Here is a 27,996-nt window from a genome sequence, read left to right as displayed (position 1 = left end):
CCAGGCACTGTTTTTGGCCAGCGGGATACAGCAGTAAACAGAATAGATAAAATCCCTGCCTTCAAATAGTTTGCATTACGGTGAGGGAAGACATAAACACAAATAAAATATAATTGAATTAAATGGTAGTAGGTGCAAAGGAGGAAAGGGGGGAAGGAAAACGACAGAAACAGAGAAAACTGCTTGAAACGGCTTTTCACACCATGCGAAAGGGGGATAAGGATTGAGAACTAGGGGTACCAGTGTGAAGAGACCCCGCCTAGTCTCCCAGTCAGACAACAGCTGGTACGCACGCGCATTTGGGTGTCACCGACGAAAGCGCGTTCCCAGAAGCGCAAGCGCGTTCCCAGAAGCGCATGCTCGTGGCGCGTGCGCGAGCCTCGCGAGCGAACGTGCGCGTGCCCGGCGTCCGAGGCGGTGGGTAACTGGGAGTTGGTGAAGCGCGGTTCGAGGTGACTTGGGGGAAAAGCACGCGTCGAAAGGATGGTTCCGGGAGCCCTTCTAATAGCGGAAAGGCCGTGGCGACCGCCGCGAGCGTTTCTCGGACCCGGCTGTGCAGGGGCTCCGGGAGGCCTCTTGCGTCGGGCGGCAGGGGTTCGGCCTGCGAGTTGGGGGAGGGGATGGGGTGGAGCCTGAGCCTGGGGGGCCCGCGGCGGCTGTCCTGTCCCCCCCGCCCCCGACCCGGAGCTCTCGCAGCTCGAGACCCGGGACCAATCATCCCCTTTGACTGTGGCCCTGAAAAGACTAGGTTGTAAAAGGAAATCGTGAAGTTGAGTAGTCTCAGAATACCTCTCATTTGCTGCCGGCTGCAAAGTTCCTTACATAAAAAAACATCAGATCTGCGATTATAACTGTGATGTCCGGGCTTGAAGAACTAGCCCTACCACCTTCGAGAGGTCCAGCCCATGCTGCTCTCTCCCCTATGAAGGGAGACCTTTAATGGCACTATAATCTTCATATTTTTTACCTGAAGGGAAAACTTAAAATCAAGTTCAGATAGCCCCTGACCATCACTATTATTGTGAAGGTAGTTTGTAGCCGCCATCTGTAAATAAGTAATATGTGGACAAGATCTAAAAATTAAATGATACAGAAAAGTTCATAATGAAAATTCCTGCCTTATCGTTTTGCATTCCCGGTCTTTTTCCCCGGAGACAACATTTAACCAAGAATAATAATCTCTTGACCCCCATCTCTTCGTGATACAAAGATTTGATTTTTTAAATTTCTTCTGTCTTAACCGTTCATTACAAGTTTTTACTAAAAGTCATGGTTATTGTGTAATGTATAAATATTATGAAACTAGCTTGGACATTTTTTTTCATGAATTTCTAGCTGAATTTAATTTAGACATCTGTTTTTGGTGAAGTGATTAGAATTGTGAACACTGTCTTATGGGTCAACTTCAAGCGTGATTATGATTTCACTTTAGGGCATGTGGGATTTAGAAAGGAGCAGTGAAAATTATGAAATTGCGAATGCTGCTTTGGATATTAAATCCATTGCACTAAACATGAGCTGTGTGATCTGTGTAGAGATCAAAGCTATAATTTGTTTTGTTTTTTACAGTGTGGTTTAATAAGAGATTTAATTTACCTCAAATGGCATTTCTCCATTATGCTTGAGAGCAATGGATAATGCTCCGTAGCTCTGAGGGTTTGATTGTGTGTGTGTGTTTTCCTCCCATAGGCAATTATTTCCGGTCAGAGAAGAAAGCCAGTGCCTGGCCTTCTTAACCAGCTTTCTACCTGCCATGATCAAGTGCTTGTCAGTTGAAGTACAAGCCAGATTGCGTTCTGGTTTGGCTATATGCTCCTTAGGCCAGTGTGTTGAGGAACTTGCCCTCAATAGCATTGATGCTGAAGCAAAATGTGTGGCTGTCAGGGTGAATATGGAGACTTTCCAAGTTCAAGTGATAGACAATGGATTTGGGATGGGGAGGGATGATATAGACAAGGTGGGAAATCGTTATTTCACTAGTAAATGCAACTCGCTACAGGACTTGGAGAATCCCAGGTTTTATGGTTTCCGAGGGGAAGCCTTGGCAAGTATAGCTGACATGGCCAGTGCTGTGGAAATTTCATCCAAGAAAAACAAGACAATGAAAACTTTTGTGAAACTGTTTCAGAATGGAAAAGCCCTGAAAGCTTGTGAAGCTGACCTGACTAGACCAAGTGCTGGGACAACAGTAACAGTATATAACCTATTTTACCAGTTACCTGTAAGGAGGAAATGCATGGATCCTAGACTGGAGTTTGAGAAGGTCAGGCAGAGGATAGAAGCTCTTTCGCTCATGCACCCTTCCATTTCTTTCTCTTTGAGGAATGATGTTTCTGGTTCCATGGTTCTTCAACTTCCTAAAACCAAAGACATATGTTCCCGATTTTGTCAAATGTATGGACTGGGTAAGTCCCAAAAATTAAGAGAAATAAAATTTAAATACAAGGAGTTTGAGCTCAGCGGCTATATCAGCTCTGAAGCACATTACAATAAGAATATGCAATTTTTGTTTGTGAACAAAAGACTGGTTTTAAGGACAAAGTTGCATAAATTCATTGACTTTTTATTGAGGAAAGAAAGTATTATATGCAAGCCAAAGAATGGTTCTGCCACTAGACAAATGAATTCAAGTCCTCGGCATCGGTCTAACCCAGAACTCCATGGGATATATGTAATCAATGTGCAGTGTCAGTTCTGTGAATATGATGTGTGCCTGGAGCCAGCAAAAACGCTGATTGAATTTCAGAACTGGGATACTATTTTGGTTTGCATTCAGGAAGGAGTGAAAATGTTTTTAAAGAAAGAAAAACTATTTGTGGAATTATCAGGTGAGGACATTAAAGAATTTAGTGAAGATAACGATTTTAGTTTATTTAGTGCTACTCTTCAGAAGCACGTGTCTTCTGATGAGAAGGGTGACCAGGTCAGTTTCCAAGAAGCATGTAATAGTATTTTGGATTCCTATGAAATGTTTAATTTTCAATCAAAAGCTGTGAAAAGAAAAGCTACTGTAGAAGACAGAAGAAACACACAGAATTCTAGAGATTCAGAAGCTACCAGAAGAAACACAAATGATTCATTCTTGTACATTTGTGAATCAGATGGCCCAGGCCATGGTAAAGTGACAGAGTCATCTTTACAAAACAAAGATAGCTCTTGCTCAGAATCAAGGATCTTACAACAACAGACAGCTGAAGCATCAGAATGGGGAGAAAATGGGAAACATAAAAAACTTTGCTTAGAATGTAACTCTTCAGAAAGTCCATGTGGAACCAGTTCAGAAATGTTTGTAAACCCTTTTCAGACATCATACTGCTTTGAGAAGAATAGAGAAGATCTAGAAATACAGAAAGCAAGTGCTATTGTTAATGGCATGGCTGCCAGTATCCTGAAAAATAATGGAGTTCAGAATCAATTAGAGAGATTTAAAGACGCTACCAAAATGGGATCCCAACCTCTGCCTTTTGAGACAACGTTATTGAGAGTACGTGGTGCTCAGAGAGAGGAAGAGAAAGAAAAACAACCTAGTAATTGTGGAAGAGTAAACATTTTTAGTTATGGACAAGTTAAATTATGCTCCACTGGCTTTATAACTCATGTGGTACAAAATGAGCAAACTAAATCAACTGAAAGAGAACATTTACTTAAAAACTGTATTCAACCTGGTCCCGTGAGTGCCAGAGAAACATTTGTAAACAGAGCATGCCATTCAGTTGAGACTCCAAACATCGAAGATCCAACCAGCACTTTAAGTAAAGACTTTGCTCAACTGTCTGACAAGAAATTGCGCAGAACAAATACAAGTTATGGGCTAGAGAACAAACCTATAGCAACTTGTGAAAACATTGCTGTTTCTCAGGAAGGTACTAAAGAATCACACATGGATTGCTTATTACTTGACACATCCTCTTCTTCCCCTTGGTGTAGATATGTTTCAAATGGTAGTAAGAAAATAGATAAATTGATTGGTTTCTCCAAACCCATAGCCCGTAAGAAACTAAGCTTAAGGTCACAACTGGGATCTTTAGAGAAGTTTAAGAGGCAATATGGGAAGGTTAAAAGTCCTCTGAATACAGAGGTGGAAGAAAATAATAATTCTGAAATCTCTACCAATCTCGGTCCTCAAGTTGAATCTGACATTCCATGGAAAGAGAAGAATCACTTAGACAACTCAGGCATTTGTAAAATCACTGCTATGAAACATAATGATTCAAATAATAATTGTCTGCCAGTAAGTCACATCTTTTACTCAAAGAAGTTTCCATTCTCTAGTGAAGAAGATTGTTTGGAACAACAGACTCCTTGCTTAAGAGAAAGTCCTGTAACTCTAAAGGAATTATCTGATTTTAACAGAAAACCTTTGGATGCCAAGCAGTCTCCTAAATCTTTAGCCTCTAAATTATCCAGAATGAAAGGTTCCGAAAGAGAGACTCAAGCATTGGAAATGATGAGTCATTTTAATGAACTTCCACAATCAGATTCTAGTAGGAAAGACCATGACTTGTGCGGTGGGTTAATCCTGGATTCTTGCAAGTTGTTTAAAAATGAGTATAAAAAAACAGACAGTGGCATCATTCCAGTGTTGGACTCTGTCACACAGGATAATCCCTTCAATAAAGATAGTAAAACATACTCTAACAACAACACAACAGGGAACTCCGTGATACCAGAAACTCCTTTGGTATTACCCCGTAGTCATTCTAAAGTCATCAGTGAAGATACGGATGTTCTTATAGCTTCAGACCCACAGACAGGAAGTCCTGACTCTCCCAGTAAAATGTTAATGAGTCACATAGAAGATGGCACAGCTGACAGAAAAGGAACTCGTTTTCAGAGTGAAGAATCTATAGCAAGAACTTGTTCTGAAAATGAAGAGTCAAACACATGTTCTTTGGATTGGCAGCAGCATTTTGATGTAGCCCTGGGAAGAATGGTTTACATCAACAAAATAACTGGACTGAGTACATTCATTGCTCCTACTGAGGATGTTCAGACTGCTTGTACTAAAGACCTGACAACTGTAGCTGTGGATGTCATACTTGAGAATGGTGAGTGTGTGTGTGTGTGTGTGTGTATATATATATATATATATATATATATATATAGTGCTATATACTATAGTATAGTATAGTATACTGTATATATATATATGTATAGTGCTCACTGGCATGGAATGCTTTTGAAGGTGGTAATAATGGCCAAAGAGTAAGATAATCATTGTCCAAAGAGATTATCTCAGCTGATAGATCATTTTCAAGTTTAATTATAAAACGTGTTTTATGGTATATAAAGATTCTCTAGGTCCAATACTATTTACATCTAGAAATACAATGAAAGACATAATAGAATGGAAGTGTTTGTATATGGATGTGTGGATGTGTAGGAGGGTGAGACCATTTTTCATGAAAATGGCACTATTAATAGTTGAGAAGATCCACAGTGCTTCCCTAGCCTCCTTTCTTCTCTCTCCCAAACATAAAACTCTCCTAGAAATTTGTCTTTAAAGATACCTGCAATGCCAGTGTGATATTTTTCTGGAAGTTGCTCTCTGCAGCTCTCAGGTGAAAAGCCAGAACGATCCTGTAATCATCCTGGGTTTCCCCAGAAGTCTGTGGCTCAGTACAGTACTATATTTTTGAACTGTTTGTGTTTTTAGAAAAAAGGACTTGACCATAAATTTTTTGGAATGTAGGTTAAGTGTGTATTTTCCCAACTATACTTTTCAGACATGGTTTATTATAATACATATGCTAATCCATTTGATCTGTTTATGCTATAAGTAGCCAGTATTCAGGAAGACAGTAATGTGGCTTTGAAATCATACCACAAGGCTACATCAGAGCCTAGATTGGGACTCTTGAGTTCTCATGTCTCAGTCAACATTAAAAGTGACATTGTTTTGGCGGTGTGTTGAGAGCCAGATGTTGGGAGATGGTAAAACTGATTTCCATCTGGCTATAATCTTGGTTTCGCATCAGGAGGATAAACATTAAATGTGCATCCATATTAAAAGTCTTGAATGTTGCAAAAGAATGTAAACTGTATGAATGTAATTGCAAATTGACTTGTAATGCTCCTTAGCATGAATATCTCTAGTAGGAGGCTCTGATTTATCTAAGGTTAAATAAGGCCTTTATTTTTCAGTGGTTTCCAGTTTTTCCTCATGAAAAAATAATCACTGTAGTAACTTTCAAAGTTTTAAGTAGGAGAACTGTCTTTCAGCACTGCTCCTGAGACTCTCAGGTGGCTCTTAAAGACATACGTGATTTTCAGTTGACGTAGTTTTATGTTCTGTTTTATACTAACTGCTTATCGGAAGTAAACCTAAAGCACTGGCACCTCATCTTCCTGAAATGCAACTGCTTTTAAATGGAGACAAAAAAGGCCGCGATTACATTAACCTGAGATGGTTGCTGCTGAACCAAAGTGGGAACGTCAGCTGCCGCACACAACATGAACATCTGCTTCCGTTGAGCCGATCTAGATGTTTAAAACACTTCAACCTATTTAACTTTCTGCATTAGCAAGTCTTGTAGCAAGTCTCTGAAGTGTCCTGTTAACTCAATTCCATAAGAAAAATGAAAATAAAAAAGTATGTTGGGTATAGAAACGAGTTTCATGGAAAGATGGCTCCCCCATTCACATTGCATGTCACACCTTCTGTAAAGGGCTAACGTGTGGTAGGACGTTGGGACACTGCTGAACCATACAGAAAAACGTTACTTAGGATGAATTGTTAAGAGGCAAATTAAATCGTACACAAGAGAATATCTGTACAGGTAATTTTAAGGAGTGGTGTAAGTCTCTAAGCCTTGGCAGTTTTTTTCTTCAAAATGCCTTTAATTCTGGGGCGCCTGGGTGGCTCAGTCGGTTAAGCATCTCACCTGGGCTCAGGTCATGACCTCACTGTTCTTGAGTTCGAGCCCCCGGTGGGGCTCTGTGCTGACAGCTCAGAGCCTGGAGCCTGCTTCCGATTCAGTGTTTCTATCTCTGCCCCTCCCCGGCTCGTGCTCTGTCTCTCTCTGCCTCTCAAAAATAATATATAAAAACATTAAAAAAAATTTTTTTGAAGGAAGAAACATTAATTTAAAAAAATTAAAATGCCTCTAATTCTGTCCTTTCTATTACCAATAACACAACCTAATTTCACCTTACCCTTTCATTTTATCATTCTGAATTCATCTCTCCAGTTCTTGTCCAATGGATTTATTGTTTTGAAATAATAGTTCCATCATGTTTTGGCCCCTATTCAAAAACTGTCAAATGCAGGCACTGTTTCTAAAACTCAATCATCCTTCAGAGAGGACGGCAGAATTTAGGCCAGATATTACTGGACTTTGGAGTTTATTTTTTAAATGTATGTTTTTTTTATTTTAGAGAGAGAGAGAGCAGAGAGGGATAGAGAGAGAGAAGAGGAGAGAATCCCAGGCAGGCTCCATGCTATCAGCACCGAGCCCGATGTGGGGCTTGAACTCACAAACCGTGAGATCACAACCTGAGCTGAAACCAAAAGTCTGATGCCTTACTGACTGAGCCACCCAGGCACTCCTGGACTTTGAAGTTTAAATTGAGAACTTCTCATTCATTTATCTGTTCATGTATTCATTCATTTATTGTTCACACTGCTAGGTTGCAGATTCACTGGCTTGGCTTTCAGGAGTTCACAATCAATTAGGGAAGACAGCTATGTAAACGTAATATCAGATAAATGTTATAATAGCAACACATTTTGAGTATAAGAGACATAAACCTGGGGACTCGTGAAGGTTGCACCAAGTAGTGAAGGCTAACAATTAAGTACCAGTATATGTCAAATACCAGCTATATCAACCGTGACACTTGACATTTTGGACTCATAACTCTTTGTCGTAGGGTTCGTCCTATACATGTAGAATATTTGGCAGTCCCTAGCCTCTATCTCTGCTAGATACCAGTAGCACCCCTTACCCAGGTTGTGACAACCACATGTTGCCAAATGTCTCTCATACAAAATCGTGCCCATTGAGAATCAGTGATCTGTTTTAGTGCTCATTCTGTCTGGTATATATGGATAACGGGACTAAGCATTAATGTAGGTTCCTAAATTAGCATATCTCATTAAAGAACTCTGACTCTCAATCTCATGCTTAGTAGTCTGCCTCAGGTCTCAACTCCATTTGTGCAGAAAGATTTTAATGTAACTTGATTTTTTAATAATTTATATTTTGAGTTCAAATGTCTAGGTTTTCTTTTTTACATTTAGGATCTCAGTACAAGTGTCATCCTTTTAGAAGCGACCTTGTTCTTCCCTTCCTTCCTAGAGCTCGGGAAGAGAGGACTGTGGTGAGACAGAATAACAGAGGTAGGGGCAAAAACAGAGGTTGCCGGGACATCTAGTACATACTGTACCACCTAACTAAAAAAAATTTTTTTTAAAAAGCAGGGTTGTGTTATTAAGCTTGATCAGGGCCAGCTGTGCCTTCCTGGAACCAGTAATTCCCCACGGTCATATTTAACAGCAGAACTAAGTAATTCAGTGCATGCATTTAGATCAGAAATTACTTTTCCAGACTTGAAGTCAATACTGGGTGATTATGCACAGTCTGTGGTGTCTTGTGATTGAGAGAATATCTCTTATTTTTAAAGATTGGAGTTGCACTCCGTATTGTAGTAGTTTTATGTAAGCAAAATCCTTATTTTCAAAAAAGCTACAGATTCTTTGTTTCTAAAAATAGGTAAGGTATATTTTTATCTAAAGGAAGTGAGACTACTAATTTGAACCAGTTTCTTCTGGATTTGTATTCTGAAATATCTCTTGAAAATAGTTTGGAGAAAAAGCTATAATGCCAAAAGATACAGTCATCAACTCTAACTTAAAAAGTAACAGATCAGAACAATTTAGAGATCCAGCAAACACTAAATTTTTGTAGAATATTGGGACAATATGTCTGATCTTTGATCTTGCCGCTGCACGACAGCAAACGGGAGTGCCACTCACCTTTTTTTCTGCGGCTCTCGATGCCAACTTGATCTGTTTCCTTTTGCCTTAGATGCTGTGGATGATACTGTTGGTAAAGAATCACTTCAGTCTTTGTTCTCAGAGTGGGAAAATCCAGTATTTGCCCGTTATCCAGAGGTGGGTCTGTAGCAAATTTTCTTTGCTTGTTATTTTAAAATTTGTACTTCATTTAAGCTGGATATGAGCATGAATGGCTATATTAATTTTTAATTACAAGCGGAAAGTGGGCATGTTTCCAAATAATTTATTTGGAAATACTATTTAATATAGAGAGGAGAAATCAGAATCCATAGAATTTGGGAACTCAGACATTCTGGATTAAACATGTGTAGTCAGTGTGTGATGAGTTGAATGTGTTTACCACTCTTAGAAACCCTATCTTGCAGCTTTGGCAGGGTATTTAGGGTGGTGATAATTAAAACAAAACAGAACAAAAAGGACTGTTACATCATCAGATAAAATAGCGAGTCTTCTACTGGAAGAACAATTCATCATTGGACGTGAGTGTATGTGTTCTCAGTGGGTTATCACAGAAGGTACTTTGTGTGTTGTGATAAAGGTGTAGAATAAATGAGCACTTGATTACTGATTTTTCAGTTAAGATGTGTTTAAGGACTTGATCATGGAACATAAACGAATCGTTATTCTGAAACAACATTGGTTTTTGTTAGTAATTTTGTTTATACCCCAAAATTATTATTTAAGACTAATAATTCACAGAGCTTTTTGAATTTCTCTAAGGTCCCTGAATTCAACCCACTTCTAATAGGTTCTATGAAAATGATAAAGCAGTTTGGGATCTTTGGTAAAACAGTTCTGCAGATATAAAGAATTAAAAATTTAAATGATGTTTGTGCTGCTTTCTAGGTTGCTGTTGATGTAAGCAGTGGCCAGGCCAAAAGCCTCGCGGTTAAAATTCACAATGTCTTATATCCTTATCGTTTCACCAAAGAAATGATTCATTCAATGCAGGTAAGAGATTGACTTTGAAATCTCATAAAAATATATATAAGACCTAAGCTGGACTAACTCTTGTGAAATTGGATTTATTTAATGATCTAGACCACCTTGGTCAAGGCACATGTGTTTTTTTAAATCTTACTAGAACTTTTATTATCAGAAGAAAAAGCAGGGACCAATTTTAATTACAAAGGAAAAAATGTCTTCAGTAGTGTGAGCAGGTTGGAGGGATGAATTAAGGATTGAGGCTCACAGTTTCAAGGATTATATATTGATTTTATATTTTGACAATAATTTATAAATCAACTAAATCCTGTACAGACATTGTCCTTAAATGTACAACAGTGCCCCTTTGTAAATGACCCTCTATTGCGTGAGGCGACAAATGACATGGCTTAGGAGACTCCAGATTGAGGAGCAGTCTTAACAAAAGGGACCCCTTGTCTCATCTGCTTTGCTAGTTTGCCCTCTCCCTACACCACTCAGGCTGTCTTCATCTCCTTATTTTCAGTATGGAAACAAATTAGGAGATTAGATAGATCTAGGTAAACCCCTCACATGGCACTGACCTGGTACCAGAGCAAAACAAGCTCTTGATCACCCAGAGTGGGGCATGAGCTCACCTGATGTGGGACTCGAAGTCACGAACCGTGAGATCATGACCTGAGCTGAAGTCAGATGCTTAATGACTGAGCTGCTTAGGCGCTGAAACAACAGTTTTAGTTAAACAATAGGGACCGAGGCAGGGAAGTGCAATGAGAACGTTGTCTGTACCTGGACAGAGAGGAGTCCCCAAGGGTTAAAGCCCCTGGTGGCTATTAACTTACTACTTTAAGGGATTAGCTCCTCTGAAACGGTTTTCCTTACTTTTGCAAAATGCAAAATTTATTTTAGCCCCATTTGTTAGCAGTCTCTGGTCATGAGTAGGGGAGGAGCAGAGAGAGAGGGAAACACAGAATCTGAAGCAGGCCCCAGGTTCTGAGCTGACAGCACAGAGCCCCTCGCAGGGCTCGAACTCACGAGTCATGAGATCATGACCTGAGCCGAAGTCGGGTACTTAACCGACCAAGCCACTCGGGCACCCCAAGCCACTCGGGCGCCTCTGGTCATAGTTACCTATGAGTAAGAGTCCTGTCGGGAGAATCTCAGGTGTGCTCTGTAGAGTTTTGTTGCTTGCGTGTCCTTTTTAGAATCCTTAGCCTGTAGTCTCCTTCCTTTTATGCCTTCTGATAGCTCTGCTTATTTTTTTAATCCTTCCTAATGACTCCCTTACCATAGTCTTAGATATGAAGATTATAATGCAAATAACTCTTAATTAAGTGCAGTTTTATCTCTTTGTATACAGATGAGGCTTTGTTAACTTTTATTTAGTGTTGTACCACTTATTTGAATATATGGCAGGTTCTACAGCAAGTGGATAACAAGTTTATTGCCTGTTTAATGAGCACCAAGACTGAAGAGAATGGTGAGGCAGGTAAGAATGGAGTTTAGCCTTGATTAATAACCAGCTGGTCTCCTAATAGCCTCCTTTTAAGGTTTTTTTTTTTAGTGTTTATTTATTTATTTTGAGAGAGAGCATGTGTGTGTGCAAGCGTAAGCAGGGGAGGGGCAGAGAGAGGGAGAGAATCCCAAGCTAACAGCACAGAGCCCAGTGTGGGGCTGGAACTCACAACCGTGAGATCATGACCTGAGCCGAAATCAAGAGTGGGACGCTTAACCGACTGAAACACGCAAGCACTTCTTAAGATATTTTTAATATATAATATAGTTGCAATGATTTGGACAGATTAAAGCCAATTGGGAAAACCAATCTAAATTTATATGAAAGAACATTGTTTTTTTGTTTTGTTTTTTGTTTTTGAGGGGGGGTCACAAGTGAGTGATGGACAGACGGAGAGGGGGCGGAGAGAGAGAGAGACTATCCCATGAGGGGCAGAGAGAGAAAGAGAAAAGCTGGGCTCACCCAGAGTGGGGCTCATGCTCACCTGAAGCAGGGCTCAAGCTCACCCGAATAAGCGGGGCTCGTGCTCACCCAAAGTGGGGCTTGTGCTCACCCAAAGCAGAGCTCACCTGAAGTAGGGCATGAACTCACCTGATGTGAGACTAGAACTCAGGAACCGTGAAGTTATTATCTGAGCCGAAGTCAGATGCCTAAGGACTGAGCTACCCAGGCATTGAAACAACAGTTTTAATGTGCATTAGTTTTGTATACATATACAGAGACATATGTATGTAAGATACATTTCAAACTATTAATAGTAGTTGCCTTTGGAGTGACAATGAGAGTGGGCAAAGGGGAAATTTCATCTTTTATTCTTTAAAATATGTTATATTGTTTGACTTTTTGATGTTTCACGTATTCCCTTTGTAATAATAGAAAGTTCATATAATGAACCCTGCTAAGTTTATCAAGAATTACATACAATATCTCGGTGACCTACTTTAATAAAGCAATAATAGTTTGTAAATAATAACATTAACTCATCCAACAAGCATTGATTGACTGCCTGTTGCATGCCAGAGACTGTACTAGGCCCTAGCCCATAATGGTGGCAAAAAATTCACATGTAAGAGAAACAGATAAGGACATAAACGTTAAAGTTTTAATTCTAGCTAACATTACGGGAGAAACAAGATGCTGTAAGAAACTGTACAGAGAGATTTGAATTAGGGAGGTCTGGAAAGGTTTTTTTTGGTAAAGTGAGGATGAGTATGAGCATTTAACTAAGTAAAGAAGGGAGGGAGGAGTATTCTGGGCTGAGGGAATGACATACACAATTTGTGTTTCCTCTCCTTGAGTGAGAGGAAGCAGGACAAGTACAGCTGGAGTGAGAGTGCAGAGATGAGGCCAGAGAAGTAGGTCAAAGCCAGATCTTAAGTGCCAGTTACAAGCTTTGTATTTGTCCCGACACCAATTGGAAACAACGGGAAGCTTTCTGTTTTCTTTTTTTATTGTTTTTACAGTGGCACATGTCACATTCCATTTGTACTTTGAAAATATTGCTCTGGTTGCAGTGTGGAGAATGGATTGGGGGTGGGGTGGAGTCCCAGTACCTGCAAAAAGATTGGTAGGAAGGATATTTCAGTATCTAAAAATGATAGTTGGTGAAGCCTAGCGAGTGCATTGGGAGGATATGTAGGAGAGAAAGTCAGCAGGGTTTAGTGATGCATTGGCGATGGGAAGGGAGATCAAAGATGACTCCTGATTTTCTGACCTCTGTAACTGAGTGGATGATGTTCCTGGACCAGGTGACAGAGATCACAAGGAGAGCCTTAGAAATCTGTGACATGGAAGAGAAGGACTGAAGGAGGGTGAGGGTGAAAGAAGACTTGTTTTTGTTTTTGTTTTTTTTCCAATCGGAAGACTCTTGAGCACATTTATGAGGCATGCGTGATAGTGCAGGTGGCTGAGAGCCCTGAGCACCAGTGGAGGGTTTGGGCCCAGACCAGTAGACCTGCAGGCGAATGCTTCTAAAGTTTGAAAGCAGCTTATTCTCTTTGTATTTCAAAATATTCCCTTTTACCTTGCTTACATTGTAGATTTATTTAGTAAATGTCATAATAGGTCAGAATTGTCATAAATATGGATTCAGTGAAAGTCAAATTCTAGTAGTTTGTTTTGGAAAAATGAATAGATTTTTTTTCTAAGGTTTTGATGACCTAGAATTCTTTGTTGTTTAATACCAAAATCTCTACTAATGGCACCTAGGATGGGGTTACTAAGAAAATCTAAAGAAGAGAAAATACATTACAGTACTGTACTGGTCTTTTTTAATGTTTTATTTATTTTTGAGACAGAGGCACAGCATGAGTGGGGAGGGGCAGAGAGAGAGGGAGACACAGAATCTGAAGCAAGCGCCAAGCTCCGAGCTGTCAGCACAGAGCCTGATGCGGGGCTCGAACTCACGAACTGTGAGATCATGACCTGAGGTGAAGTTGGACTCTTAACCAACAGAGTCACCCAAGCATCCCAGTACTGTACTGTATTTATCGAAAAAAATGTACACATAAGTGGACCTGTGCCATTCACACCCATGTCGTTCAATAGTCAACTTCAGTCAGATGCCACCAAAGAGTACTCTTAGATAAATACATTTTTTAAATAAAAATGTAAGTGCTTTTACTGTCACTCATTAGTACTAAAAGCAACCTGTTCCTATAATCGACTTATTTTAATATGTGCACATAATTTTGTAATTGACAAATATATTATTGTTTTAAAACTTTTTTTTTTAAGTAGGCTTCACACTGAGCACAGCGCCCAACACAGGGCTTGAACTCATGACCCTGAAATCAAAGCCTGAGCTGAGATCAGCCGGACACTTAGAGAACTGAGCCCCCCAGGAACCCCTATTACTGTTTTTAAATTAAGGTGACATTAATGCCATATATTGGCATTTTGTATTGCATGTTTCCACCTATGATAAAATACAATTGTTCAGTTATGATACCCCAAAGAAAAGGATTCGTTCATTTATTCTGTAAATATTTGAGTACCTATTATGTGCCTGGTACCATTATACATGCTGGGAGTACAACAGATAAAATTCCTTGCCCTTGACACCTGGGTGGCTCAGTCGGTTGAACGTCCAACTCTTGATTTCAGCTTAGGTCATGATTCCAGGGTTGTGGGCTTGAGCCCTGCATTGGGCTCCACACTGAGCATGGCACCTGCTTAAGATTCTCCCTCTCTCTCTCTCTCTCTCTCTCTGTCTCTCTCTTTGTCTCTCTGTCTTCTGCCCCTCTCCCCTGCTCATACTGTCTCTCTAAAATAAAGAAATAAATGAAAATAAATAAAGGGAAAAAAGAATCCCTTGCCCTTATGAAACTTGTATTGTGTTAGAATATCAAAAATACAGCTTCTGATGTGATTAAATTACTTTCATATATTCTGCTTCATTCAAGGAATAGAAAATGTTGTGAGCCCTATATAGACTATGAATCATTCTGCCACCATCACGTACAGGATTGATTTCTTAGGGTTCCTGACTCTTGGTAATTCACACTGACTCCAATTTCAAGTTTGAGGTTACTCCCTCACAATTTATTATTTATTCCATTGTTTTGCCCAATACAGGATGTTCAGTATTCATCACAACCAGCTGCAACTCCTCCTATCCTCAAAGGAATTTAAAATTCAGTATTTTGGGGCCTATTCCTGTGGTTGAACATACTGTCAGAAAAATTAGTTCCTTTTTTTTCCTGAAGTCTTAAGCTCTCATGCCATGAATTTGATGGTGTCATAAAAACATTATATCCTTTAGTAGAAATGGAAAAAACAGGTATTATCTCTTTTGATCAAATTCAGGAGGAGAGCTTTTATTTCAAAACAACTGATAGCAATAGACCTCAACCTTTGGACCAGATTAATAAAATGACAAGATAAAAAGATGTACTAATGTAATTGAGAATCAGTCCTCCTGTCAACGAGAAAGGGATTTCCCTGTAGGTTTGGTTTTTTGGGTCAGGACATTCTGCCTTCTTTCTTGTACTTGAGAGTCCAAAGCCTTTCTACTCAAATGCGTGGTCTGTAAATAGCATCAGTTGGGAGTTTGTTAAAATTGCAGAATCTCGTGTGTCATCTGTAACCTACTGAATCAGAATCTGCACTTTAATAAGATCCACAGGCGATCTGTATGCCCATCAAAGTTTGAGAAACCTGGGTCTAAAACAAGGCAAGCTGTGGCTGTGGGTCAAATCCAACCATCACCTGCTTTTGTGCACCCAGGGAGGTGAGAATGGTTTTTACAGTTCTAAATGATTGAAAAAGCAAAAGAAGAATATTATTTCTTGACACATTAAAATTATATGAAATTAATATTTCAGTATCCATAAATAAAGTTTTGTTGGAACACAGCTACAATGTTCACATACTGTCTATGGCTGCTTTGGTTCAAAAGGAATAGTGAATAGTTGTGACAAACTATATGTCCTAAAAAGCCTAAAATATTTACTATCTGGCCCTTCACAGAAAAATTTGCTGACCTCTGATCTAAAGTAGACTAGATCTGGGGTACCTGGGTGGCTCAGTTGATTAAGCACCCGACCTCGGCTGAGGCCATGATCTCTCCATTCCCGAGTTGAGCCCTGCGTTGGGCTCTGTGCTGACAGTTGGGAGCCTGGACTCTGTTTCTGATTCTGTGTCTCCCTCTCTCTCTGCCCCTACCCCACTTGCACTTTGTCTCTCTCTCTCAAAAATAAATACATATTAAAAAAAGAAAAAATTTTTTTAAATGGACTGCATCTGGCCCGCACCTTTTTAATATGTAAATGGTTTGTGAGAAAAGTTTAAATTGGCCAGAAGCAGCCTGTCTTTAAAAAAAATTCTAATTACACTTAAATTTAAAATACATAATTATTATATAATGTAAATCAACAAATTGAATTTATATGTTTGGTTATAATGTTTCTTAAAGTGAATCACATCTGTCATTTATTAAAAGTGTACTCTCTGGAAATAAAAAGTGTACTAGAATTACATTCTCTGTGGGCTCCAGAGTAGCTTACAAATCAAAGTCAGCTGATTTTGATAATGTGTTTAAGGGCCTTCATTGTATCAACCTGAATTAATAAAGCAAAATCAGTATTTAAACATTAGGAATATAGGGCTTTAACCTTGTTTTGTAAATGAAATACCAATGTATTCAAAAGTTTCTCATTAGGGATAAATTTATAGTTTTCCCCATAATTTCAATTTTTTAAGAAATGAAAGATACATACTAAGTATGTATGTCTTTCTTATGCTTATGTCATTAGCTAGTTTGAATTAACCTTTTTTTCCCTCCACACAACATGATTATTTTAATCTTGATCTGAGAATTTGATACTCCAGTAATCCTTGTTCGTGTTCTAGGTGGAAACCTGCTAGTCTTAGTGGATCAGCATGCCGCCCATGAGCGTGTCCGTTTAGAGCAGCTGATTGTTGGTAAGGATCTGTTTGGAACTAGAAAATATGTGAAACTGCCCTGCACAATTAGTATACTGAAAGAGTTTTTCTAACTGTGGCTGTCGTGAGGAAAGATGAATTGTATGTTTAAAAAAAGTAATCTGAAGCCTTCTGGTTTGGCTTCTTGTTTAACTGAAAGAATATAGTGATTCACTTTACAGATTCGAATTTGGTGGTCTTACATGGTCAAAGACATATTTGCCATACATTTGTCATCAACCCTAAGGGCTGGGTACCTAAGGATTAGGCTACTTTATCGTGACATCCATCACAAAGATATGCCCCTCTGTGTGCCCATATGATCTTGGTATACCTTCTTCACAGTTCGTCAGGCAGAGACCACCACCAGCTCAGAAGGCCCAAAATATTGTTTGTACTTTAAAATTTGTTTTGGAATAGGTGGTATGAGTTCAAGTCTGAAAGGTACAAAATGGAATATGATCAAGTCTCCTTTTTACCCTTGTTCCCCATCCCACCTAGTTTCTCTCCCCAGAGACAACCAGTATCACTAATTTGTTATATGCTTTTCCAAAGCCAACATGTGTTTTTTGCTGTGCAGCATTGGTGGTATAGTGGTGAGCATAGCTGCCTTCCAAAGCCAATATGTGCTTTTTAATCTTTGCTATGCTCTTTTCTTATCATGAGGCAGTGTTCTCCAAGTGGTAAAATCCCAGGAAAATCTTTACCCCTGTGGTCAAATAATGGAAAACTGTGTCAAAGAGGTAGGTGAGGACCTAAGGAGATAGTTCATGGGCTAGAATGGCAATGACATTACTTCCATGTTCACTTTTCCGTATGAAATGAAGACCTAATTGTTGAGAAAGATATGGTAAAAGCAGTGTTAGAAAAACTGGCTATAGGCTTGAGACCATTCATTTGAGAACAGTACTGACAAATTCTCTTCAGAGACTGGGAAACCTTTCTGAAGGAATGGGAAACTTTCTTGAACCACAGGATTGTATAGTAAACCAATTTTATTTCTTAAGTAATCAACATTATTCACCCCATTATTAAAATCACATTTATTTACTATCTACAGGAACATTGCATTGTTCATTTGAATGTAAGACTGAAGTCTTACACATCTTACTTTGGAAATACTGCTGAAATGAATAAATGGTCTGGATACTTACTCGTTTGACTATAATAATGGAAACTCAAAGCCTAAACCGGTTTGAACACACTGCTGAGCACAATAATAGTTAACATGGCTGTGCCTTCTCATGCTCTTTTTGAAGTCTAGAAGACTTCGTTTCCTACTCTGAACCCATTCGTTTCTTTTCCAATAGATTCCTATGAGAAGCAACAGCCACAAGGCTCTGGTCGGAAAAAATTACTGTCTTCCATTGTAAGCCCTCCACTAGAGATAACAGTGACAGAAGAACAAAGCAGACTCTTACGGTTAGTACTACCATGAGGACGTGATATCTATAGTATAAACTCTCACAGTAATTCTGTGCAGTACAGGCATACCTGTTGTTCCTTTTTTCAGATGAGACCCTGAGGCCAAGAGAGGTTACATGACTTGTTCAAGGTCATAACAACTCTTGAATGGTGTAGCAGGCTTTCAGATGCGGGTCTTCTGACTTCAAATGCTGTTCTTTCCACTATATCACAGCTGTTGAGTATAGGATAGAGTTTCCTTGATAATTTTTTCCAGCAGTTGGCTTAGAATCCTCTTACCATTTCTTGGAAAAGTCCGTGTTTATGCTGTGCTGTTTCTGAAAGCAAAGTTACTGCAGTAATTGCTTCCATTCTGCTTTGCCTCGGTGCATTCTAGATTCTTAGTTTTCATTACCATAATCATACTGGGAAGAAAGTAAAACACTGGGCCGCAAGGAAGGGGCAAATCATATGGTGAGTCATAAGATAGGACGTTTTCCCACTTTTGGGTGGCACAAATTATTGGAAATAAAGAATTGTCTCTGAATTCATGTCAGGTTTGGGAATATGCTACTGCCAATAAATCTGTTTCCCTGGGGCATGATGTGTAGTAGAGGCAGAGCCATTTATTTACATCCAGTTAATCAGGACTTCTCAGTTCCTAGGGCTGTAAATTACCTCCCTGCTTTAATGCTGATTCAAAACATTCTCAGCCCTTCTATTTGTGCCAAACTCCTTGAAGTGCCAGCAGCGAGAAGTTAGCAGTTCCTCGGTGAAGAATAAAAACTTAGGAACAAGACTTAGAAACAAATTGATTCTCTTAATGGAAAAGAGAAAAAAAATGCAAGTTACTGTAATTCAAACAGGAAATTTGATAATAAAATCCTAAACAAATGTATGAGAAAAGCAGTACAATTTTTAAAATTTGTGGCATCTTGTGAGAAACCCTCCAGTGCTTGGGACTGGTGCTGAAATGCGAATGAAGTAATAGTTTTGTAATTGAGGCTCTCTCTTTAGGTGCTACCACAAAAATCTGGAAGATCTGGGCCTTGAAATTATATTTCCAGACAATAGTGATTCTCTGGTCCTTGTAGGAAAAGTACCACTCTGTTTTGTACAAAGAGAAGCCAATGAACTTCGAAGAGGAAGATCTCCTGTGACCAAGAGTATTGTGGAGGTAAGACTGCTTCAGATGTTGAGGAAATTGCTAACTGGGGGTAACCTCCTGTTTTCTTTAGAAATTCTGTGTTCATCTTTCATCCAGCAAGTATCAATACCTGCTGTGTACCAGGTGCTAGAAATTAAAAGATGAATTAGCCCAAGGTGAAGAAGGACATCTAAATAATTACAAATACAATGAAATTTGGCCAGTTAGAGGGATGTTCAAAGTGCTATGGAAATACAAAATGATTACTATGCCCAGGGGGGTGGAGTTCAAGGAAACTGTCACAGAAAAGCTAATTTTTGCCTTAGGAAAAATCTGGTAGAACAGTAGGAGCCTGCCGAGTGCAGAAGAGAGAAGAAGGGCGTTCTAGACAGAACAACAGGTATCAGAGACTTGGAGCAGATCCTGTGTTTAGGGAACTACCAGTATATATGGCTCGAATTAAGATATATACGTAGTGGTGAGCTAGATGAGGCTAGATAGGTCATCAATACAAAATCATAAAGGAATTTAGCATATTCTGCTGAGTAGTTTTCATTTCACCCTCTACACTTGTGTTTTGGTAAACGTCTGGAAAACTGCTTTTGGGATACGACATTGGAGGTGTTGAGAACTAGAACTTCTTTACTTATGTGTTTCGCTTTTTTTTTTTTTTAACAACAAACAGTTTATTTTGTCTTTGTTGCCTTTTCTTTGCTCCTTTCTGTTTTTCTATTAGAGTTTTCTTTATTTCTCCTTGTTTTCCTCTGCTAGTGTAGAAGTTACATATTCCATGGTCACCTGGATGGCTCAGTCGGTTAAGCATACAACTTTGGCTTAGGTCATGATCTCATGGCTTTGTGAGTTCGAGCCCCACATCGGGCTCTGTGCTGACAGCTCAGAGCCTGGAGCCTGCTTTGGATTCTGTGTCTCTCTCTCTCACTGCCCCTTCCCCACTCGTGCTCTGTCTCTGTCTCTCAAAAATGAATAAATGTTAAAAAAAATTTTCTTTAAGTTGTTACATATTCCATTTGTATTACTTCAGATTAGCCTTGAATTTTAGCCTTAACAAAGTTTAAGGTAATTTGCTTCTCTATTCTCTTCCTAAACTGTACAAAAGCCTTACAACCCTTTATCTTCCAGCATTCCCCTCCCATCTTCCATGTTGTTGCTCAGTATTTTAACTTGACCTTTTTTTTTTAATTTTTTGTTTTAATGTTTATTTTATTTTTTTTCAACGTTTATTTATTTTTGGGACAGAGAGAGACAGAGCATGAACGGGTGAGAGGCAGAGAGAGAGGGAGACACAGAATCGGAAACAGGCTCCAGGCTCTGAGCCATCAGCCCAGAGCCCGACGCGGGGCTCAAACTCACGGACCGCGAGATCGTGACCTGGCTGAAGTCGGATGCTTAACCGACTGTGCCACCCAGGCGCCCCATTAATGTTTATTTTTAAGAGAGAGAGAGACAGAGTGTGGGCAGGGGAGGGGCAGAGAGAGAGGGAGACACAGAATCCAAAGCAGGCTCCAGGCTCTGAGCTTCAGCACAGAGCCTAACGCGGGGCTCCAACTCACGGACCACAAGATCATGACCTGAACCTAAGTTGGACTGAGCCACTCAGGCACTCCAACTCGACCTGTTTTAATCTCCCTGGTAGTCATTAATTTTATAGAGTCAATGTTTATTTAGATTAATGAAAATATTTACCAGTGTCTTTGTTCAGTGTTGCTCCTTTCATCCGATTATTCATTCTGTGTTCAGCTTTCTTTTTGCTGAAAAAATGTTCTTTTATTAAGAGTCTGTAAATGATAAACCATCTTTGAAAATGTCTTTATTTTGCCTTCACAATTGCATGATTGTCGAGCAAAGCAGGGAATTTCTACATTGTCAGTCATCCCTCAGTGTTTTGAGAACTTTGACGTTCTCTATGCCATTGAAGTCCATTGTCAATGTAGTTATCATTACTTTGTAGGTAATCTGATTTTCTCTCTGGTGGCTTTTAAGATTTTCTCTGTCTTTGGTGTTCTGCAGTTTCCCTATGATGTATCTTTGTTTTCATTTCCTTCTTCACATTCATCATGCTTCTTCCACTTGGAAAATGTACAGTTATTGTCACTTCAAGCACTGCTCTTCTGCCATCCTCTCTCGTTTCCTAGAAATCCTGTCAGATGTCTACTGGACCTACCTTTTTAACTTCTCTGTCGTATTTCCCATTGTTTTACCCCTTTGTGATACATTATCTTCCAGTGAGTTGAATTCTCTCTTCACCTACTATTTAACCAGATGTTTACCTGATCCACTGAGCTTTTTATTTCCATGAATACATGTTTTACATCCAGAATATTGGTTAGGTTTTTTCTCATATCTGTCTGTTCTTTTTTCATGGTGTCCTATTTAATTCATTGTGGTTTCTACTCCTTATTCATCTCTAACTCTTTCTGTTTGGAGCACAGGTAAATCCACATGAAGTAAATCTACAATTTTCCCAGAAGTCTGAGTTACTTTAGTCATATCTAAAAATAAAAATTAGAAGATAGATTTAGTAGATAAGTTGTATGCTACATAGATATGGGAAATGTTTGAGGCAGGGAGCACAGTTGAGAAGCTATTGATTGCACTGGTTCAAATAGGAAAGGATGAGGACCTAAGTCAACAGCATTGGGAATTGAAAGGAGAGACATACTTGAAACATAAGTTGGAAAGTAGAACTAAGAGGACTTGGTGAACAATAATAGAAAGTATAAAAGGGATTAAAGGAGAAAAGATAAGATAGGATTCTGAAGGTTCTAGCTTGGATGACTGGAAGGATGGTAATGCCATCAACAGAAAAAGGAAGTAGAGGAGGAGGGGTATACCTGTCTGGGGAGTTAGATTATGAGCCTGGGTTTAGATGCATTGAATGTGCCATCACATGGGGATGTCTAGTGGATAGGCAGGCTTACACATCTGTGCTTGGGAGAGAAACCTGGGCTGTATGTATGTTTGAGGTAGTTAATAGTATATATATTTTTATAACATCAGAAGCTGGAGAAGAGCCTAGAGGAAGTGTGACTGCCAAGGAAGAATATGAAGAATAAAAAGAGAGGAGAGCAAAGGGTGGAGTTGGTGGCACACCAGCATTCAGGGTGCATATATTTTGGCAGCGGTCTGGAAAGCTGCTGCTGAAAAGAAGAAACTGTAAAGGATGATTGAAAATATTTAGTCAGAGAGAGGAAGAAAATCAGGAAAAAGTAATATTACTAAAACCAATGAAAGTTTTAAGCAAGAAGGGAATGGTCAGCAATAGCCATCAAGCCTGAAAAGTTGGATTTGGCTATCATGAGGACGGTGTTCCATGGTGGCGTCTGCTCCTAGGGGTGGGGGCGGGGGCGCCCAACGCAGGTTGCTATGGGTCAGGGAGGGAGTGGAGGGAGAAGAGGTAGAGCTAAGTAGCCTGCTCTTTCAAGAGTTTTAGAAGAAGAGAGAGAGGGTGAGAGCTAAAGGTGGTCTGCAGTGTGGGGCAGGACACGGGGTAGAAGAAAGATTTTGGTGTGTTTTCAGATGGGAGAGACTTAAGCATGTCTGTAGGCTAAGGGTGAGAAGACATTTGAGAGGGAAAGGCAGTTAATAGTGCCAGTGCTTGGACCATCATGAGTTTGGCCCTTCCAGAATTGCTCTCTGATCAGACAGCCTTTGCTTTGCTTTCAGCAGTGCTCTTTTTCCCAACACAGCCTTTTTTCTCCAGAGCTCCTCCTCCAAACTGTCTTAAATCCAAAAGATAAAATCTGTTAGAATCTTTTATTGTAATTCAATCCCTAAGTATTTAACCAGAAAATTATAATAACAACTTTTCCCAAAGAGACTTCAAAGACTGCTGGTAAGGAGTTTACTTCACATTGAAATACAGCTTATGGCTTCAGAAAATCTTGACTATGTTAAGTCACACTGCTCAGGAGAGATTTGTTAATTCTGGAAGAAGCTGCAACAGTTTTGGTATCTTGAAAAGGAGTAGCTACTTGGATCCTGACAGTTGAAAGATCACAAATATTTTCTATAAAGGTCTGTCCTTTAGCCTGATGAGTGCGCCTTTTTAATATTAAGTTATCTGGTATTAATTGAACAATTGAAATGTGACATGAACAGAGATACGATCTTTCTCCCCTTCACCAGGCTTAAAAAATGATGTGTCACAAGTCCCAGATGACCAAGCACAACAGAGAATGGCAAAGAGGTTAGGTTTGATCTCTGTCCACACTAAGCTTTTTAATGGGTCAGGTATTATGAAACATCTTTCTGTGTAGGTTTGTTTGGGAACGTATGCAGCTTTTAAAAAATATATGGTATCTACCACCCAGTGCTTGGTAACTGTGCTCATTTGTAAGCATGGTGGACTAGGGTGTCTTTGAGGAAAGGGGAGAATTTTCTGAGTCTGGTTTAACAAGAAGATCTACCATTTTGTAATCTTAGGAAGGTGATTTATACATAGCCAATTCTAGGAGTAAAAAAATCTTGGGTTTTCTTATAAAGAAATTATTAAATGTGCTGTATCTCAAAACAGTTTTTTTTAGCTCCAGAGGTTAAACAAATTGGTAGCATGAAAAATAGTGTCTGCTTTAAATTTCTCCGAAGTCCTTTTGTAAATATTAACATCTGCAGGGATAACTATTGAAAAGGCTACTTGAGGGACAGAAATATACTAGTGAGGAGAAACTCAACAAAATGCCCCCCAAAATAAGCTTTTCGACCCCGAATGGAATTGTCAAAAAAAAAAAAATGCTGTGGGAACTAAAGTGACTACTTATGTTTACTATATATCTAAGCGAATGTCCCACTCAGTGCTCCATCGTGTTGATGATCGTTGTGTATTTATTCCGTTTGTGTGTAGCATTACACTTGCTCTGGCTAAGATCATAAATACACGCAGCCTCTTAGTGAAAAGCCTCCCTGAGAGTTAGACTCTGGAATCATCAAAGCTGCTCTCAGCAGTTACATAACTTCATGAGTTATGAGCTGTCTCTGGAGGAAGCTTCAGTAGCTAAATATATTCTCTCTTCAGTAGGAGTTCTATTAAATTGTCTTGGTATTTCATATTCAGAGTGCCTCACAACAAATAAATTATTTGCACCTAAGTGCTATATTGCTGGAACTCTCTCCTTTATGAGGTGTATTTTTTTTTAATATTCCTTTATTTATTTTGAGAGAGAGAGAGAGAGAGAGAGAAGGAGGAAGAGGGGCTGAGAGAGAGGGGGAGAGAGAGAATCCCAAGCAGGCTCCATGCTGTCAGCGCTGAACCGGACACAGGGCTCAATCCCACTACCACAAGATCATGACCTGAGCCAAAATCAAGAGTCAGACACTCAACTGACTGAGCCACCCAGGCGCCCCAGGAAGTGTATTTTTAAACTATAAAAGAAGAGTTACAACAATGGATTAATGCCTGTTTTCCTTTCTGCTTTGTAGGAATTTATTCGAGAACAAGTGGAGGTAAGCCTCTTATTTTGGGGTTTCACACAGAGGCACCACTCACAAAAGGCTCTATTGTCGCATTTCCTTTTCCCTTCATTTTCTTAATGAAGAATGTGTTTATGCATTAGCTACTCCAGACCACAGGAGGCATCCAAGGGACTTTGCCACTGACTGTCCAGAAGGTGTTGGCATCCCAAGCTTGCCACGGTAAGACTCAGCACACCAGATAATGAGTGCTTCTGTATGCTAAGCGCCGGCAGGAGTACAGAAGTTATGAAAGAGATAGAAGGCACATTTACTACTCACTTCTTGGAGGGTACAGTTTATTATTTATTTTTTAAAGTTTATTTATTTTGAGAGAGAGAGAGAGCACGAGCTGTCAGTGTGGAGCCCGACATGGGGCTCAGTCTCACAAACCGTGAGATCATGACCTGATCCAAAATCAAGAGTCAGACGCTTGACTGACTGAGCCACCCAGGCGCCCCATGGAGGGTACAGTTTAGATCAAGAAACTGAATACACTAAGAGTGAACACTAAAAAATTGCTTTTACAAAGCAAAACACCAACACATACATTTGACCATAATTCAGACTGACATGGATGAGTGGAGCGGTAACTCATAGAGGAGATGCATTGTAAGTCAAGCCTTGAACAAACTGAGGGACATGGATTCATAGGATGGAAGAGAAGGTTTGCCACAAGGGGTAGAAATAGCCTATGCACAGATCGAAAGGCAGAAAGAAATTAGTTATATGAGGAGCAGCAAAGGATACCAAGAAATTAGGCTGGTAAGAAAGAATAGAAGCCTACAAGAAAAATTTATAATTATTGTATAATTATTTGTTTCATGTTTGTCTCGCCTGTTGGACCCACTGGATCATAAGCCCCCTAAAGGCAGAGACCATCTGTCTCATTCACTGCCTGACATAGCTCCTGCTGCACAAAGTACATACTTACAAATATTTGTTGACCGAGTGAATTAATGTATCAATGTCTGCATAAAAGCAGGAAGATTATTATGGAAATAGAAAAAAGCAAATAAAATGGACATTGTGGGAAAAACAACAAGTAGAGATCTTTGTGATAGACTGGCTAAAAGATGATCTTGATTTTACAATCTGTAAGAAGCAAAATGTTGCCCTTGTCTCTTTGAGAAAAACTCTGAAAGCAGAATCCCAACAAGTGAAGGAATGCCTCCCCTAGGGATTAGAAAGACCATGATTCCATAAGGAAGAGCTGAGACACAGGTGCATCATGAACCCTTAGTTTCATCCACGTGTCGATAAGTGCCAATTTCAAGCAGTATTGGTCACATGAAAGAAGCCTAAGACACATTTTACTTTTCCCAGATATCTGGCGCTGGCCCAGGGTCAGCACTGTTTTCCTACTATACACACCATAACCTTGTTTCTGTCTTTCGTGTAGGGGCCATCAAGTTTAATGATGGCCTGAGCTCGGAGGAGAGCTATCGCCTTATTGAAGCCCTGTCGTGGTGCCAGCTGCCATTCCAGTGTGCTCACGGGAGACCTTCTATGCTGCCGCTGGCTGACATAGACCACTTGGAGCAGGAAAAGCAGGTACAGTAATGACTAACAGAAGAAGAGGAGCAAGGTTTATCTTCTCTTTCTTCTCCCACTCCTATCAGCCAAATGTAACCTGTCTTAATCCTTTCCAAAATACCCGAGTTTTGAAAAGTATGCATTGAAAGTTTATTTATATAAAATCTCACCACTTCATCTTCTAGCTCAAATTCACCATGGAGCTCAGGCTGCACTGTCAGATTACACACGTGATGCCTTTGTATTTTTTAAGCTTAACACACATGTACGGACTGATGTATCCTGGACATCTGTTGCCTACTAGCTCTAGGTTTGATAGGATGTAGAAGGTCTCTCTGGGGCTACAGAAAGTTGGTAGAAACACAGCAAATTTACTGCTAACAAATACAACCTGAACAGCCAGTTTCTTGATGGTGCTTTTGCTGGAAATGGTAGCCATTTCTAAGGATCTCTAGAGTTATGATTTGGGGATCATCCGGCAGGAAACCAAGCTTAGGAGATTTTCACATTATGGTTTGGCCTTGATTACTCAGCAGTCCAGGAACAATGATGTGGATAATGCAATAAAGACACAGAGTGGTTTAAATTAAAGACATTTTCTGTTCTTGTTATAATCTTAAATGAAACAGAACACAAAAGCATAATAGGAATGTCCATGTTGCTGCTTTCCAAAATCTTTTCTTTTGCTTGCCTTTCCTTGTAAGGGCTATAAAGTCTTTCCTTGCATGGAGTTTTCTGATGCATCCAATAGGCTTTACTCCGTTAAAATCTTACTGTTTCATAGGACAATGAAAACAAACTTTTGCCCTCATTCCTGAAGAGATGGGAGTCTAGACTTAAAGTTGGCAGTCCCGCTTATCCTAAGGAAATCTCTAATCTTTTCTGAATCCAGAAATTAGAAATCCGAACAGATTGGAATAGCCGTAATTAGGAAATTTTTATTTGGTACTTGGCTTTTCAAGCTGCATATGGGAGTTATTCTCTTTCTTCCCACAGGTTAAACCCAATCTTGCTAAACTTCGCAAAATGGCCCAGGCCTGGCATCTCTTTGGAAAAGCGGAAAGATGTGAAACAGGGCAAAGCCAGAGGGCATCCATGCCTCCTTGTGAGCCACCGTGAGAACAGAATTATTGATCTGTAAGGAGCCAAAGGGATGCTAACTGCCTCTGAGCAGATAGCATGGGCTGCAGGTACCAGCAGAGTCTGAGGCCACCAGTGTCTCCAAGCAACGTGATCAATCAGTCTTGAGCAGATGATCCCTCCAAGCTAAAGACAGTTCATTCATCTGCAGTTGTGGACTCAGGAGGTTGCCCTATGATATCTACTTTTTATAACTTATTTAGAGATAAAATTTAATGACTAATTGATTCATTTGTGGGTTTGATTTTGTTTTGTTTTGGTGGCGGGAGGTGGGAGGAGGGGTTGCTTGGTTTTGGCTTTGCAATTTTTTCCAGCCTCATACTTTGCATTGATGTAATTTACCTATGCTGAACTCCCTGGGATCCATTCTGCCTTCCTAGACAGCCCATAGCCCCGCTCCATTGGTCCCCTCCCACCCCC

General features: G+C 39.7%; 1 protein-coding gene and 1 long non-coding RNA gene across 4 annotated transcripts; one reads left to right on the top strand and one right to left on the bottom strand.

Moving 5' to 3' along the window:
- The first annotated feature begins 112 nt into the window (after positions 1-112).
- MLH3 (mutL homolog 3) lies at positions 113-27,803 on the top strand. 3 transcript variants are annotated; one of them, XM_027066177.2, is made up of 13 exons: positions 113-417; positions 1,690-5,048; positions 8,243-8,341; positions 9,030-9,115; positions 9,866-9,970; positions 11,360-11,432; positions 16,812-16,883; positions 18,194-18,305; positions 19,305-19,464; positions 24,871-24,894; positions 25,005-25,083; positions 26,303-26,454; positions 27,433-27,803. In XM_027066177.2, exons 2-13 carry the CDS (start codon positions 1,754-1,756, stop codon positions 27,553-27,555), a joined length of 4,380 nt encoding a protein of 1,459 aa, XP_026921978.1. In that variant the 5' UTR covers positions 113-417; positions 1,690-1,753; the 3' UTR covers positions 27,556-27,803. The 3 variants fall into 3 exon arrangements, with proteins under 3 accessions (XP_026921978.1, XP_014927114.1, XP_053080708.1); XM_015071628.3 differs by having other exon boundaries at positions 113-452; XM_053224733.1 differs by lacking the exon at positions 8,243-8,341.
- On the bottom strand, positions 19,308-24,621 carry LOC128316077 (uncharacterized). The gene is made up of 2 exons (XR_008299527.1): positions 21,139-24,621; positions 19,308-19,581 (listed from the first exon to the last, which is right to left on the bottom strand). It is a non-coding gene; the product is annotated as an uncharacterized LOC128316077 (long non-coding RNA).
- Positions 27,804-27,996: the final 193 nt, after the last annotated feature.

This window comes from Acinonyx jubatus, chromosome B3 (genome assembly GCF_027475565.1).
Source record: "Acinonyx jubatus isolate Ajub_Pintada_27869175 chromosome B3, VMU_Ajub_asm_v1.0, whole genome shotgun sequence".
Taxonomy (NCBI): Eukaryota; Metazoa; Chordata; class Mammalia; order Carnivora; family Felidae; genus Acinonyx; species Acinonyx jubatus.
The sequence above is the reverse complement of the archived record's forward strand: the minus strand, read 5'-3'. Positions and strand labels throughout refer to the sequence as shown.